General features: G+C 46.8%; 1 protein-coding gene across 2 annotated transcripts in view; it reads left to right on the top strand.

The window, feature by feature from the left end:
• The window catches only part of CCNL1 (cyclin L1), a 70,005-nt gene extending 57,189 nt beyond the window's left edge, over positions 1-12,816 (top strand). The window contains exons 11-12 of one of the 2 annotated variants that reach the window (XR_010022676.1): positions 3,032-3,158; positions 3,513-12,816. Coding sequence is in view for 1 of the 2 variants with exons in the window: in XM_063087727.1 (XP_062943797.1) it covers positions 3,032-3,050 (19 nt within the window). In the remaining variant the exon portion in view is untranslated. Of the gene's footprint in view, positions 1-3,031; positions 3,305-3,512 lie in introns of those variants that run through there. The other variant, XM_063087727.1, reaches the window with a different exon arrangement.
• Positions 12,817-17,515: the final 4,699 nt, after the last annotated feature.

The following is a 17,515-nucleotide window of genomic DNA, read 5'->3' as shown; positions in this document are numbered from 1 at the left end:
ACGGAACTGTGAGCTGGATAAATGGTGGTTGTCTTAAGCCACTAAGTTTGGGCTGGGTTGGTATACAGCACCCTCCAACTCCCACCCACGGAGGCACTCCTTCCTGGAGGAATAAAATATTACAGCATCACCAGTTTGTGAATGCTTCCAAAGTTTATGCATAAACAAGTACATAAATATATATCCTCCTCCCTTCCGCAGTCCCCCCACCCCTTCTAAACACACATGGCAATGCACAGCTCTGACCTAGCTGTACTTGTTTGTGGTGGCAGAGTATTTTGGAGGTCAGCCCCATCGATGTGTGAGGCCTGTCACTCCCAGCATGCCACTGTATGCACAGACTAGACGTTACTTCATCAGTCCCTTATCGATGAGCATTAGATTGTTCCCAGTGCTGCGCTGTTTCAGGCAGCATGGCACGGAGAGACACTGCCCTGCATCACTCTGCACGCGTGTGAGCATCACTGAGGGAAGGACGACTTCCCAGCTGTGGTCACAGCCCGTGCGGGCCGTAAGCTGTGCGGAGGCAACGCTGCCTTTCCTCCGCTTCCCTTTTCTCTGGGCCACAGCCGTCGGGCCGCATGTGCCCGCGGTGTGCCTGCTTGTCTTTTCTACTGACAAGGCCGCAGCTGCCAGTCGCAGGCACAAGCCCCGTGGGTTCGCGCAACTCACCTGGCTCTCCACCCAGGACGAGGCCTGGCCCACCAGGTGCTTGCAGCCTCTCGGGCTCTCAGTCTCCACAGTGAGGAGTTGTCTGACCTCTGTCCCCCTTCCAGGTCCTAGAATGTGAAAACACTAATGTGTGAAGCTTCTGGGAACTGCACACCCATGATTCAGGAGACAGTCAATAAGTTGTTTACTGACAGACATGCACACGTTCCATAAAGGCAAGTGCCCAGTGCAAAGGAACAAGGGGTTGCAGCTGACCTAGCGGGCAGCCACAGCCCCTATGGGATGAGTTTTGATTAAATACGCCCACCCTGCCCTGCCCCCAGGCCACCAACCTCAAGGAGCACTCAAGCAGACAAACCTAAACAAATCAGAGCTGCAGTGTCAATGACGCATCCTTTCTGATCACGGAATATGGGCTGACACAGAGCAGCTGGTACTGGTGCTCAGGCACCCAGAAGCAAAGGGCCCACGTCCACCTCTCTGGTTCCCAGTGAGCTCCCTAAATCCCTATTTCAGTCACCCCAAGACCCAATTCTCAAAAGACTGGGCTCAGCTGGACCCCCATGCTCCCTAGCAGGATAAAAGTTCCAGAGGAGACTAAATCCCCATTACGACCTGCTGCTCCTTGCTGGTGTCCCCATGAGGACCTGAGCGGTCTCCTCCCAACATCCTCTTCCCTCTCTCCTGCTTGGCCAAGCTCAGCATCTGCTTTGCTCTTTGTCAACAATTATATAAACCTCACCCTTCCTCCCAGATTCAGGGCTTCATGGCTTCACTTGCAGACCACTGTGGTCACTCCTGGCTTGGCAGGTGACCACCATGTTCAGTCCCAGAGGTGCCTGGCCCTCTTCTACTGCAGAGGAAGGGGACAGGGTGTGGAAACAATCCTGGGCTTGTAGCTCCCAGAGCAGGGGAGAGGACTCTGTCCACACCTGATAAGGTTGACGCCGGAGGTGAGGTCAGAACCCTGTGAGGAGCTGCCAGGCCTGGCGACAGATAACCTGAGGATGCTCTGGAGGTTCTTGGTGGCTCTCAGGAAGGAAAATACCTTCATGAGCAAAAAAAAAAAAGTGAACTCTGGGGAACAGGGAGAAAGAAACAGGGTGTGGAAAGCAGGCCTGTGAGAGGTTAGCTGTGATGCAGTGCTGGGGGTCTCAGCCAGTGGGTCTCTAAGGGGCTTCCACCCACCCACACTCACCGCCTCTATCTCCAGGGTTGCAGACGCCCAGGAGAATGTTATCTCTCCTTCCTGTATCTCAGATGCTTGAGTTGTGGGATAATTGCTCATTGCTGTGGGTTTTATTTGCTGCCTGTCTAGGAAACTCACTCTGGAGAGGGTGAGCAAGGTTTTCCTCACAACATTTATCAATCTTTCTGCTTAAACATAGATCTTTAATAAATACTTGATAGTTCATGGCTTAAAAAATTATGACTCCACTTCTTGGGTGAAATTTTTTTTGGGGGGGCAGGGTGAGATTTGATTTGGACAACAATAATGGCTACTACTGACTGAGAAACTACTAGGTGCCAGATATCGTGTATACCTTACCCAATTGAACCTCTCTGCAGGGTAGGCATCGCCTCCATTGCTCTGTTGGTTGTGGGCCTCCGATAGGCCCCAGCAGTAGGGCCATCTCTGGGCACTGTGTGGAAGGCAGGCATCAGCAGATCGCTGTGAACCAGGACAGAGAGAGGGCAGGTGGACTCTCGGTTGTGCCTATAGCAGCCTCTCCCAGGAGGCTCCCTGGTGGAAGAATAGATGAGCACAAATCTCTTTCCTACTCCCCTGGCGTGAATTGTGACTTGCTGTGGGTTAGTGAGATGGAGGCCCGTGAAATGTTGGCTGAGTATTTCTAAAGCTACACGAATGGCACTAAAATGATAATAAAAAAATAATAAACTGTTAGATTATTTCCTTTATTTTAATCCCAAGTCTCTTACAAACTGTGTGACTGTGAGCGAGTTGGGTAAGTTATTTAATTTCTCTGACCTCATCTTTTCACTTTTGAAAGGAATAACAATTGTAATGTACTGTAACATCAGCGCCTAGCACAGTGTTTGGTACATAGAAGGGCGTCAATAAATGATTGATGCTCAAATGAAAGAAATACAGGGATTGTTCTACTTATTTTACATCTCCTATAGCACCTGTTCTGGACTTGTGTGGGAGTAATGAATATTTGTGATTTCAAGGTTGTCTTTATAATTAAGAATGAGGACCTACCCCATAAAAAAACATTGACTCCACTCAAACACAGAGAAACTCCTGTTAAGAGGGCCTGTGATTTACTGCACAGACTCATAGGAAGTTGTACTGGAATTAATAATGACAATCTGTTAATTCTGTGCCTTTGCTTAGGCTGCCTTCCAAGACATGATGAGGAATCCTGCTGTTTCTGCTCTGGATAAATCAATGATAATCTTCAACCCAGTGAGGGGCAAGTCATGGGGATGAACTCCTGTGTCAACGGCACTGCTAAAATCAGGTTTCTTGGAACCCATTCACAAGAGGCTTTAAATTTGCCAGATTGCTTGCTGAGCCTAAAATACTGCACGCATGTGGTGACCTTGACTTGGTTGCTTCCATGAATTCTCTTTTCCCTTAAGCCATGGCTGACATTTCCAAGTCACAAGGGAGGGCTGGGGCTTCAGTCTCTATACTTCCACTAATGTCATGGTGTAGGTCTCGCCTGTTCACTGTGCATCGCTCACTTCCTGGCACCAACTCTGCCCCAGGGGGAGCAGAGAGAGCTGGGGAAGGGATGGGAGGGTGTGTGTGCCCTCCGAGGACTGACGCCTTTCTTTTCTCTTACTTGTGCCTCCTCTGGGGCAACTTACAGGTAGGAAACTTCTCCCACCTTCTGTTCACTCATCTATGTGTTTATTCACCCGTTTATTTGAAATGCACACCCAGAGTCCCTGTTGAATGGGAAGCACTGTGGTGGCTCTGGGGGTACATGGAGCGGAGGAGAGGTTTGGACTTGGCTTTTGAAGAGCTGAATGCAGGCAGAGGAAAAAGACACAAACCCAAATGCTGCTAACACCCCCAACTGTTAACCGTGATGATCTCCCAGTGGCAGATGTATGAGTGTTTTTTATTTTCTTCTTTTTGTTTATCTATGTTTCATGTGTATCTGTTCTATGTTTGGCCCCAAGAGGCCGAACTTCTCTGACCAGCACTAGGACAGGTCTGCCTTCTCCAACTGCACCCCAAAGAAATTGGGTGTGTAGCAGCAGTGAGGTCCTACACCAGGGAGTCCCTAAATGAAGTCCAGTCTCAGATGTGGACATGCTCGGCTTCTTCTGGGGGTCGCTGGAGGTCGAGGTACAGGCGCTGACCCTTCCCCTCCTTTTCTGCAGTGGGGACCGAATTCCAGCCCCTGCCCGTGGTCTGGCCATCCTCTGAGGGGTCAGTGCAGCCAAACTGGCTCATTATGCCTGCCTTCTCCTCTCTCCTTCACAACTAACTCTGTGGGTCTGCTGAGGGAGGTAGGGAAGGCCCCGAGCTTTGCTGTAATCTGCTCACCCATCCCAGCAACCACAGCACATCAGCCACATGGTATCATGTAGCTCCTTAAGAAAGGCCCCTGTCTGAAAGCTTAGAGGGGCCCATCTTGGGGGACAGCAGGGAAGCCAGAGACACAGCACCGAGCTGAGGCTGGGCCCCCAGCCGTCTCATGCTACAGAGGCCTCAAGTAAACCAAGGATACCACAGCTGGGCAATTTCAGCCCCACCACGGACTGATGACTGGCACACTCAAGCAATTTCAATCCCTCATCATCTGCTCCTTCTTCAACATCTTGTCTAAAAACATGCCCAGGAGTGTTCAGGGAATACGGGCTGTCACACAGTTCAGGCATTTCTCCTCAGGCCCCAACACACGCTCAGCGTGGATCGAAAAGCCTGACTGTGTCTTTCCGGCCGAGACGAGAAACTGTCTGGGCGCACAGGTGGAGGCAGCAAGACCCCCCGGGCTGCTTCTGTTTTCTGCTCACCCGGTTACCTTAGCAACAGCATCTGCAGCAGGACGGGGAGGAAGCAAGCACCACCCTCCCCTGCCACAGGGAGAGGCGTGGGCATGGAGAAGGCAGCGGCCTGGAGTCGGAGGCCTGGGCGCATGCCCTCGCTCTGCTGGCTGCTGGCGGCTGTCCCCAGCAAGCTGCCTCACCCCCGGGCCTGCTCTGTCCAGATTGGGGGGCCGAGGGCTCCCTGGCTGGTTCAAGGATGCTGTCAAGGAGCACAGTCCTCCGGATGAGGAGACCCTGCTGCTTCTGCTCTGGGTGGCATCCAGCACAGCCACTGGGTCAGGGAACAACTATTCTTCAGCTGGTCTTCTGTTAATCAACATTTCACTCACCACCTGTGCTGCAGAAAATGTTTGCTGACCAAGCAGATGATTGAGCTCCAAGGAGACTGGTAGTTGGCAGTGCTTGGCCTCACCAGGATGTATATTTCTTCACCTGGGGAGGGAAGTAAACTTGGCTTTGGTCCTTGAAGGCTCATGTAGAAGAAAAGAGATTGAGGCAGTCAAAAATAATTATGAGCAGTTCAATGCTACAAATGTCTGTACCAATAAGAGGATAATAAAAGTAATACCCTCAGCATGGTCTCTGAAGCTTTCAGAGAACTCTCACATCTGTTCTCTTGTCATGTTCTTGTAACATGACAGTGAACAGTGAAGCAGGCAGAGCAGACGTGATGACCTCCATGTTGCAGTGAAGGACAGTGAGGCACAGGGAGGCTGAAGACCCTGGGGCCTCGTGGGTAATGGCCAAGCTAGACCAGGATTTTGTGTCCTCTACTTCCTGACCCCAGGACCTTTTTGTTGGACATGATTCATGACAGCTATTATGAAGCAGAAGCATCTTCCAACTTTGTTTGTGGCCACGATGCCTGAACTTAACACATCACAGAGCACCTCTCTGAAGAAGGAAGAAAACTAAGATTCATTCATCCAACGGATAATTTTATTGAGCACCTACTCTGTGCCATGCTTGTGGCTAAGCACTGAGGATACTCCCAAGCAGCTCAATGTATTAGATACTTCCTCTTGCTTAATTAAATCTCGCATGTTGGCAATGGATGGAATCACTAACCAGGAGATCCCAAAAAGTGACAGCCCCCACCCTGCAACAATTTTTGTATCCCAACAGACTTCCACTGAGCTGCATCTGTTGATAGGAGAAGGCACGCGTCTAAAATTGGGGGAAGATAACCAGGAACAAGGAGCAAAGATAGAAAACCTTTAGGCAGTGCTAAAGCCAGCCCTGGCTCTGGGATGGGCCCTGGGCTGCGGGGAGATGAGAGGCCCCTTGGCTTGGTGCCGAAGTGCTCCACACCAGCTTGACAACGGGGATTCCTGACACTAAAGCCTGAGAAAAACTTTTTAACATTTTACCTCTTTCCCTAGTCTGGCCCCAATTATGCCTTGTTCTATGAACAGAAAAATTATTCAACAACAGTCCTTTTGGACTCTCTTTTATCTATTCAGTGAAATGGCAGCGAGGGGATGAAGAACCCAAACCTTCCAGGTCTAAATAGGATTCCAGAAACACATTCTGAACTCACAGAAAACAACCTCTTAGATCTGCGTTCCTCTGCAGAATTTGTAGCCCAAACACATACTGTGGGTTTAACTCCGCAGACCTTGAAGACACGAGGGAAAGGGATTCAGAAAAGCCGAGGACCGAGTGAGTTCACAGGACAAGCAGCAGCATCAGAAGGCACATTAGGGCCCTCATGGTTTCAGTTTTAATGTATAACCCACAACACAAAAAAATAAGTTCTTTCTTTTGTTTTGTTTCACTTTTTAAGACCTCTTACATTAGGTGATCTTTAAAACAACAACAACAAAATGCTGTAAGAACCAGACCATTGATATAAGTGGAGTTGAATTATCCTCGTGTTATAAACATAGAAAATTAGACCTGGGACTTGAAAGAAAGACCCTTAGAAATCATCTAATTGACTGACTTGATTTTTCAATGAAGAATCTGAGGCCTTGGTCATAATGATAACGAGTGTGACTAGCTACCACCTATCAATCTCACATGCAGAATCCGATACTGGATAAGGATCTTGTATTAGTTGGACAGGGGACACAATTCAACTCATAAGAGAAGGCTACCAACTTTGCATCCAGTTCTCATAGCAAGCTTGGGTCCTGACGGGTTAGGCCCATAGAGGCAGCCAGTGTAGTGTTCCACTTTCTCTGGAACCACACAGCCTGGGTTGGCAGCCCAGCCCCACCTTTTATGAGTTTACAAATGTGGGTAAGCTGTTTAACCTCCTTGTGCCTCAGTTTCTTTATCTGTTAGATGGGGATAATATAGGTCCATAATTTCAAAACCTTAAAATCTCTAAATACCAAAAATTGTATTTATAACTCATTTGGCAGCAAAACCTGACCTGAAATAATTGTATTTTATATAAAAACCTTCCTTGAGTTGACACAAGGCTACTTATGGTCTTTATGTATGCAACATATACATTTCCCCACAGAAATATTAGTATGTTTGATTACAGGATTCTGTTACTGATGCTGCAGGATGTTATGTAGTTTATACATATACTGCATGCCCTTTTCCAAATCCCAGCATTATGATGTGCCAAACACTGCTGGCTCCAAGGGTTTGAGTAAGGGATGTGGACCTTACATCACAGGGTTGTAATGAGAATTAAATGTATTAATATTTGCACAGTGTAGAATATGATAGTAAACACTCTATACCGATTAGTTAAATAAAATAACAGCTGTCTTACCTACAGTGCCTTGGGTGGTAAGGCCGGGAAGAAGGCTCTGGCCTTCGAGTGTAGACACGCGTGCTTTCTATGTTTGTGGCTCCACCTCTTCGACTCCAGGTCTGGGGCTCATGTCTTCTGGTCCCCAAACCAGCCTTGTTTATACAATATATTGAAGCAATCTCTACCTTCTGAGTTGATCACTGAGTGAGATCAGGTTCCTATCTGTATTAGTCAGTTCAGGCTGCTATGACAAAATACCACAGGCTGGGCGGCTTACACAGCAAAATTTTTCTCTCAGTTCTGGAAGCTGGAAATCTGAGATCATGAGGTTGGTGGGGTTGGTTTTTCTGAGGCCTCTCTCCTTGGCCTGCAGTTGTCCATTTTACTCTGTTTTTACGTGGTCTTCCCTCTGTACTGATCTGTCCTAACCTAGTAAAAGGACACCAGCATACTGGATTAGGGCGCACCCTAAAGACCTCATTTTAACTTAATTACCTCTTTAAAGATCTTATCTCTAAATATAGTCACATTCTAAGGTACTGGAGATTAGGGCTTCAACATATGAATTTGGGGGGACACAGTCCAGCCCATAGTGCTATTTTTAGAAAACTAGATGAATTACCACTCATACTAGATGTATCCCATATGCTTGCTGGCTTGTTTCTGCCTCAGTGTTTTTCAAAGCGTGGTCCTAGACCACCTGCAATCGAATCACTTGGGCCCTTTATAAAAATAAGGCTCCTGAGTCAGAACCTAGGGGAAGGGACTACAGGGCCCAGGAATGGAACTTGCTTGGATTTTACATTTATATGATTTATTTAACATTTATATGAAGGTTTAGTTTAATTAAGGGGATTCAGATTAGCCAGGTAGCAAGGTAGCCCCCAGAACCCCACTTCACCCCCATGGCCACTGCAGTCCCCCAGGTAAGGCCAGCTGAAAGAAAAGCAGGAGGTGGGGGAGGCAGCCGCTGCTCACCCAGCTCTGTATAAAGTCTGAGTAGGGACAGCAGTTCGTCCCCATGCCTCCCCCAGTGTGGTTCACCCTAGAGGGCCACGACAGAACCTAATTTCCTGCTCAAAGCGAGCTTGCTGGTACTGGTGAATGCCCCACGCCCTTCAGTGCAGATACAGGGAACTTGCAGTGTGGATGCCAGGACAGGCCTCAGGTAGTTGACTTCCCAGCAATGCCAGGCTGTGGAATGCAGCCTGACAATGGATTCTAGTAAATTCCCTTGGGCAGCATCCCCCCACCTCTGTCCACCAGCTCTTGGAGGACCTCAAATTCCCCCCCACCCCTCAGAATGGTGTAACACCTGAGCCTTGAAATAATGTTTAGGAGACAGGCAACAGTGGCATTTTCCAGAGCCAAATGCTGAACCAGAGACAGAGGCTGAGGTGAGCTCATGCAGTCGCTGACTGCTCCAAAGCTTCTGGTGAGATCACGTGAGGTGGGTAACTGGAGGGGTCATGCTGGCTCCCTTCGAGCTGGTCTAGGGGGAACAGGGTTGTCATTCACCATGAGCACAGCCTTTTAACTACATCCCAAACAACACACATAAGCCCTCCGGAGTGGGTGTCTGCAGCAGATGTATGAGTGTGTGTACATCCATGTCCCAAGCCTGTGTTGGAGGCCACCAGCCTCCCAGTGTCAAAAATTCCAATAAAACAGCTGGTGAGTGGGACTCTAAATGGAAGTGATTTTCCTAGCACCATGACAACATGACACCGTCAAAGAGAATGGCAACAATCCATCCCTTGTCTTTCACTACTGGTTCCAGCTTGGATTTCTTGTGTCTTAAAATACGTGCCTGGCTGGCAACGCAGTGACTCACCTGCACCAGGATTGAGTAAAACAGGCAGGAAGTGCTTCCTTCTGAAGAACTGTCAGGGACTGGCAAAGCACCTGAAGTCCTTCATTTCACACATTGTTCCTGTCAAGGGGGAGATGTTTTTACTCTCTTGTCAAAGTTGGAGTTGCCAAAGAAAGCAAAGTGTGCAGGATGTGTCAATCTTTGGCACTTGTGTTAAACAGAGTTTGAGGAAATCAGGCAGATTCGACTGAGAATCTCCTCCGCATCCTCAATCCAGTGCAAGGTGGGCCCCATTTTTGACAGGGCACTGTCACATGTAGAGTCACTCAGCTACACATGGGCATCTCCCTCAGTGCCAAGGTCTAATTATCGGGATTCTATGAATCCTGAGTACTTCAATGATTTAAGAACTCTTCTGAAGCTGATCATTTGGAAATTCTATTGTTTGTAAACTTGAGTTAATTAAAAAAGTAGGGTCAAGAATTTTACTGTCAATGAAATCGTGTTTACTGGTTGCTTCTTAATTCCACATGAATCCCACAGGCCGTAAATTATGGTATACTGGAACGTACCCTGAAGTCAGGCCTGGATTCATTTCCTAGGTTTGCCACTTACTAGCTATGTGACCTTAGGCCAAGTTACTTTGTCTCTCTGAATGTCCGTTTCATCCACTGTTAAAGTGGGAATGATATTTTCCAAATTATATTGTAGTGAATATAGTAAGAGATCATAATTGTGAGATTATGAGAGATTATACAGAATCTGGCCCATAAATGCTCATGTCTTTTCCTATCTCTTCTGGTTTTTTTCCCCCCCTGTAATTTGAAATGAGCATTATTTCTGGCTAACTAATGTTCTCACGTTGGCACCTTTCAGTATGTGGCTTTGCATACTTTTAGAACATCATAACTAATTCTCCAGGGAAACGTAGAAATGATTGGGATACAGACCCTGAGACTAGCAGTTGCCAAAGTCACGAGAGGAGATTTGGAAGGTCCAGACAGTGTTATGGGAGCAAAGCCACTGTTCTGACTTTCAGCGACGTAGGGGCAGTGAAGTGCAGTTTCCTTTTGACAGGTCCATAGAAATTCTCTGTGAAATTTGCAAAGCCAGGTGCTAGCTCCAGGGGCCCCAGGCCAGCCCCAACTGGGAGGCCGCCTTCCCCACAGACCCTCCTTCCTCACACCCTTTCTTCCACCCTCGGGTTAGATTGGGCTCAAGCCCCAGCTGACCTCATCTGCATGTCCAGCCACAGAGACCTGTCTTCACTCCAGTACTTGGAGTCAGACCACTTTAACTGGAAGAGACTGGGTTCAAGTCCAGCGGCGCCCCCCTTACCAGCTGAGTTATCATGGACAAATCATGTCACTTCTTTGAAATGAAGTCTCATCTGTATGGGGGGAGCCTACATCATCAGGTTACTGTGAGGACAAATGTAAGTAAAATTCACATGTAAGTATTTTGTAAACTGTAAAGTACTGAGTGAAAAAAAAAACCAACTTCAAACCTCTCTTAGTATGTATACCTTACTGGCACATAGGAAGTGCTCAAAGATGTGTGTCAGGTTACTTTCGGATTGAAAATATTTGCCATGGGAATGCTGTTCAATCTCCAAACACACCATGGGATATGCTGAGCATTCTCCAAAGGGTCTGTTGGGCTCCCTGCATGGTTTCTGAGGAAATCTGACATTTTCTGTGTATTCACCCTGTGATGGAGTTTGGATGTGTTGTCCCCTCCAAAACTCATTTGGAAATTTGATCCCCAGTGTGGCAGTGTTGGAAACTGATTGAGTCATGGGGGCGGATCCCTCATGAATGGATTAATGCTCTCCCTGGGGGAGGAGGGGATTAATGAGTGAGTTCTGGCTCTATTAGTTCCCACGAGAGCTGGTTGTTTAAAAAGACCCTGGCACCTTCTCGCTCTCTCTTGCTTCCTCTCTCTCTTGCTTCCTCTTGCCATGTGATCTGCTTGTACCCGCCAGCTGCCTGCCACTTTCCACCATGAGTAGAAGCAGCCTGAGGCCCACGCTAGATGCAGCTGTGCCAGAATCGTAAGCCAAGTAAACCTCTTTCCTTTATAAATTACCCAGTCTCAGGTGTTTCTGTTATAGCAACACAGAATGGACTAAAACACCCTGGACAAGCTCATGCTTGGGAACATCTCATTTGATCCCCATGGTGTATTAACCAAGTGTCTTTCACCATGTGTGATGGTTAATTTTAAGTATCAACTTGACTAGGTTGAGAGCTGCCCAGATAGCTGGTAAATTTCTCAGTGTGTCTGTGAAGTTGTTTCCGGAAGAGATTAGTATTTGAATTGGTAGACTGAGTAAAGATCTGCCCTCCCTAATGCAGGTGGGCAGCATCCAATTAGTTGAGGGTCCGAATAGAACAAAAAGGTGGAGAAAGGGCGAATTTGCTTTCTTCTAGAGCTGGGATATCCATTTTCTCCTGCCCTGGAACATTGGAGCAGCTCCTGGTTCTCAGGCATTTGGACTCCAGGACTTAAACATGATCCACCCTGCCTCCCCTACACCCCATGTTCTCAGGCCTTTGGCTTTGGACTGGGAAATGCACCATGACTTCCTCCATAATTTTGAGCCAACTCCCATTATAAATCCCCTGTTATATATCTGTACATACCCTATTGGTTCTGTTTCTCTGAATAACCCTGCCTAATACACCAAGAGTGGGGCAAATGAAGCCATGTCCAGACTAATAATCAAAATGCTAGTTTGTTACTCCCAGTTCTCATGTAGAACCTAGTTTCCATCAAAGTGCCTTCCACTCTGTACTTTTGAGGGGTCCCTGGGGTAGGGTGTCTTATATACTCACCAATACATCAGTGCCCAGGTGCCAGGCACTGTCCCTTTCCCTGCTCTGCAGACTCACTCTGGTAAAGCTACTGTGAGGAACGTCAAGTGAAGATGACTTTCTCTCCTGTTTTGCTCATTTATGGGAGTCCCATTGCAGTGACTCTGTACCCCAGAGTCTTACGGAGTATCAGAAGACAATCCTTTTAGTTTTAGAGACAGCTCTGCCCAGGAACCAGACAAAGATCTATTGAAATAAGCAGAACTGAAGCCATGTTGAGACCTAAAACCACATGGGCTTTAGAAAAAAAAAAAAGACAGTTTTTTTCTTAGCATGCGTTTCTCTGAGTTCCCTCATTTCCCATGATTGTTTGATATTTTGAAACTTGGTTACAGGGTAAGATAACATTATTTACATAAATGTGAAGTTGTTTTTCAGTCGGCCTGGACTTGCAGACTTGCCATGAAACACATACTATCCAGACCCTGAGAAACCAAGGAAGACATCAACAAAGTGATGCTGATTCCACCCCGAAGCACATCAGAATCCTGCAGGACCCTAAGATAACATCAAGGACGCGACCAGAAGCCAGGACAATTCTTCACAGGAATTTGCACCTGGCCTCTTACATGTCCCCCTACCTCCTGCTTTTCACCTCCCAGATTTCATGCCCTCAATCTCTTTAAAACCCCCTCAGTAAATCTGAGTCTTTGAGATAAGTTAGTTTACCATCTCCTCAGCTGAATAAAGCTGCCTTCCTGTTCTACCAACAGTTTGATTTTTGGGTGGTTTGTTTCTGTTTTGGCAGTGGTAGCTGGACTTGGGTTCGGTAACAGATCCAGTATGGGGTAGAACCAAGGGTGGATTCCAACCAGTGTAACCACAATGTCCTTAAAACTACCCCTTCCTCCAGTATGGACACTTGGCCACTTGGTGAGCCCACTGTGCTTGGCTCCCTGCAGCTCCTCCAGAGAGGGCGATTCCCCATAGGGTTTCCCCATTAGTTCACCAAACAGGACTGAATCCTAAAGTGGGGCCCAGATTGCACACGCCCACTATTCAGATGAAGAAGCATAGGCTCAGAGGGTCAAGAAACTTATCCAAGGTCATGCAGCCAACAGGTGACAGAGTCAAGAGCCAAACCCAGAGGGAAGTCTAAATCCCAGGTTCTTTCTGGTCCAAATCCCATGATCAAAGTGGCAACATGACAGGTCGTTCTGACCCTGGCATTCAGACAAGAGGGCACGCTGTGCCGGTCACTGTTTACTATACACAGTTTTTCCTCCCCAGGGGTTTAAATCTCTTTCTGCTTGGTTTCCATTGAGAGTTACACCCTGGGCATAAAAAACTGGGCATTCCTTGCCATTTCATCTTCTTTCCCATTTCTAGCTGCCCTCCCAGTGGAACTACAATTTATTTCAGTGTTATTTGGCCCATTGTTAAAAGAACCATGGTGCTTATACAGATGACAGAACAAGTAAGTCTTGGCTATTGCAAAGAGCCACCTGCCATGGTTTGTATGTGTCCCCCAAGTTCACATGTTGGAAACTTAAACCCCAATGCAACAATGTTGGGAGATGGGCCTAATAAGAGGTGATTAGGTCATGAGGGCAGAGCCAATCCAGAGAATGGATTAATGTTCTTATTGTGCAAGTGGATTAGTGATCGAGGGAGTGGGTTTATTATAAAAATGGGTCTGGCCTCCTCTTGCTCCCTTCCTCTCACCCTCCCTTACCCTTCCACCTTCCGGTATGGGATGACACAGCACACAGACCCTCGCCAGATGCTGGTGGCATGCTCCTGGACCTCCCAGCCTCCAGACCATAAGCCAAATCAATTTCTGTTCATTATAAATTACCCCATCTGTGGTATTCTGTTAGAGCAGACAAAGTGGAGTAAGACACCACCCTAGCTGTGTTAGTAGATCTGAGAAAAACACAAATTCCTCGACTTGATCCCTAAAGCCCCTGCAACCTGGTCACCTTACACCAACTCTGCTCCAGCCTAAAGGTCTACATCTGACCCTGAATTCTCTTAACTCTTCCTCCAGCTGTAGCCTGGTGCCCACCAGGGGATGGGGTCTGTGCTCCCTGTCCCCACCTCTTCCAGCTCATTCCAGTGACCTGGCATCTACCTGCCTTTCTAACTGACACTCCAGTCTCCACTGAAGGCCAGCACCCAGTCCCGGCCCCAGCCCTCTGTGCCATGGCCTTGACCTTCTATTTTTTTTTTGTTTTTTTCCTGCAGCTGGCTGGTACAGGTATATGAACACTTGACCTTGGTGTTATCAGCACCACACTCTACACACTCTATCCAAGTGAGCTAAATGGCCAGCCAGACCTTCTATCTTGGCCTTGCCAAACCTTTCCTTGGCGAGCTGGATGCCCTTCTCCCCTAGATGCTGCCTGGGGACCTATCTATATCTGAACAAACCTTCCCCTCATTCCCTGAGTAAAGGGCTCTATTTCCTCCCCAGGCATGAACTCTCAACTGCTCCAGACTCTGGCTGTACCAGCTCTACCCACCAGATGAGAAAACTCTTTAGGGGTAGAGGAGGATGCACATCAGCTTGTCTTAGCCTGACCTGGCCACTTCCCAGGGTCAGGTAGCTTGCCACTTTCTTTGGAGGGCCCCTAATGCATCACCAGCCACAGTTTCCAGGTGCTCAGGTAACTGGGTGAGCTGAGTCTTTCAGCTGGACTCCTTAAAGAACCAGTTTTACATCACATAGTGCCACCCCACATTCCCTGTCCTCCCATTCTCCGCTTTATTTTTCTCCATAGCATGTATCACCATTCCGATAAACTATCTTTCCCCCTCCCCTCCTCCAGAAGCTCCCTGAGATTTTAGTCTGCTTTGCTCAAACATTGTCGCCCCATGGTTGCTGCACAAAAACTCTCTGTTTAATGGATGACTGGCATGCCCAGATCCTCAGCAGTCAGTGCCAGAGCACACATACAGAGGTGCTGGGAAGACCAGGAGTTCTTCCTTCTCAGCTGTCACAGCCCAGCTGCCTCAGGGCTGCCAAAGAGGCTTTCTAAACCTTCTCCACCTTAGCCTCAGCAAAAAATTGTCTACAAGTGCATCCTCTGTACTGCACTGGGCCTGTGGGAATGCAGAGCCTACAGGGAGCTTATTACCCCAGCTAGCCTCTGAACCATTGCCCTGCTGAAAAACGAACTGTTCCTCCTGCATGCAAGCCCTCCATGTGCCTTCACACCCCCAGAGTGGAGCTGTGTGTTACCCGCCTGTACCCCTCCTTTCCAGACAGGAGCCTGCCTCACTCAGCTTCACATCCCCAGCGCCCAGAGCAGTGCAGAGAAGCTATGAAGGGTGTCGTAAATATTTGATGAATAAATGAGTACCTGGGATTCCACATGCAGAGAGAGCCAGCCCCTTCTGAATTAATTATGTGACAGATGCCAGAGCATGATGAGTTTACTTCCCCACATTGTGATTAATGATTTTTTTCCAAAGAGTTTTTCAATTCTGAGATTCAAGTTTTATATTGTAAATTTCAAGATATCCCTTATACTATAATACTCTTTGCAAAAGATACAACATAAATTTTAGCATATATTGATGATTATGTTTCCTTTCCCTAGATCTTAACTATCTTCTTTTACTCAGAGCTGATTTTTTTTTAAGTTACGTGGAAGTGTTTTATGATATTCAAAATAAAAGTATGTGAAGGATAGCTGATGCTGCCTTTACTATCTCTTTGTGCCTGAAATAATTAAACTTTTTATTTATTTATTTATTTTACAGGCAATAACTAAGTATCCAGTTTCTCTTGGATTTAGGAGAAGGTGATTATTTAAAAAGAGAAAATAATACACAGAGAAAAAATAAAATGATTGTCTTCACATCAACAGGAGTAGAGACTGAGAATTTTCTAAATAGAACTACTTATGGATTGGACTAAGTTTTAAACCGTGCTAGATATCTAGTTAATTATATTCCCCAACTATAATTGTTAAAACTAATTTAATAAGCATGGCAAGAAAGCTTAAGGGGAGACAAATTCTCCTTTATAATTTTCAAAATTAGATACTTACACTGATCAATGTATAGATAAGTGCTTATGTGCCAGTTCATTTCTTGCCATGGAGATACTGTACTCCTCCCTGAGAGTTTTAGAAAGGTAAATCCCAGAAGGCAAAAGTAGTGTACCTCTGTTGTGGCTATCTGCGCAACATCCATTACCCCATTTTCTGGTAACAGTGTCTTGACTTTCCTTTGGGGAGACACCCCTCTCTCCACCTTCAGTTCATGAGGCTAGGAATAGTCATATGACCTATGCTTGGCCAATCACAGATTAGTTCAGAAATGGGTACATGACTAAAGCTGGGCCAATGAGAGCCTGACCTGGGATTGTGCTGGCACTATTGAGAAAGAGTACTTTGCCCTTTGGTATTGCTAGAGCTTGGAGCTGCTTCCTGAGAGTGAAGCCCACACAAAAGAAAGCACACAGATGGCAAATTCCACTTGCACTGCAACATGGATGTATCAGTAGTAGGTAATTTCTATAGTTTGTCCATTATATTAGCCAGTTTTCTGTTGCTTATAACAGAATACCAGAAACTGGGTAGTATATAAAGAAAATAAATTTATTTCTTACAATTATGGAGGCTGGAAAGTTCAAGGTACAGAAGGCATATCTGGTGAGGGCCTTCTTCATGGTGGGAAGTCCCAGTGCAGTACAGGGCATCACTTGGCAAGAGGTCTGAGTATATCCACATGCTCTTTTCCTCTATTCTAATCTCATGATAACTCATTCATCCATTAACTCACTAATCCATGAATGGATTAATCTATTCATGAGGGAATAGACCTCATGATCCAATCACTTCTTAAAAGCCCCACTTTTCAAATACCATAGTTGGATTTCCCACCCCGTTAACAATATTATAGTGAGGGCTAAGTTTCAACATGCGCTTTGGAGGGAACAAACATTCAAACTCCAATATTCATAATCAATCTGGTCCTCCACCAGTTAGTTGGGGTTTAAATTTTGGCTCAATCCAATAATTCCAATACCCCACTGGGAGTATGCTCAGTTTCTCAGGTGGCCTCCCCGTTCTTCCGCTCCTCCCATAAAGATGCTATCTGGATGTATGGCTTGTATTTAGTGGGTACATGCCATTATGTCTGGCCTGGTTGATAAAATATTGAAATATGTATGGAACAGTTGGTAAACAGGTACTGTCCTGAGGTCCCTGAGTACTCTCCATTGCTACCCCTGAGCCCCCCTAATCTCCCCACAATCCCTCAACTAAAGGGTTAATGCTGGACACAACAGGGCATCTCCATTCAGCCTCATGAGTGCCTGAGCCTGTAAGGATTTTTCAATGTTTTGAACATCATCCCTTGTAGGGTGTATAGGGTGGAGGTGGTATGTAGTTTCCATGTCTTCATGGTGTTGAGAGGAAGGAAACTCTGGGCCTTGTACTGCCCCTTGAGTATAGC

This window comes from Cynocephalus volans, chromosome 1 (genome assembly GCF_027409185.1).
Source record: "Cynocephalus volans isolate mCynVol1 chromosome 1, mCynVol1.pri, whole genome shotgun sequence".
NCBI lineage: Eukaryota > Metazoa > Chordata > Mammalia > Dermoptera > Cynocephalidae > Cynocephalus > Cynocephalus volans.
This window is presented reverse-complemented; position numbering and strand designations above follow the sequence as displayed.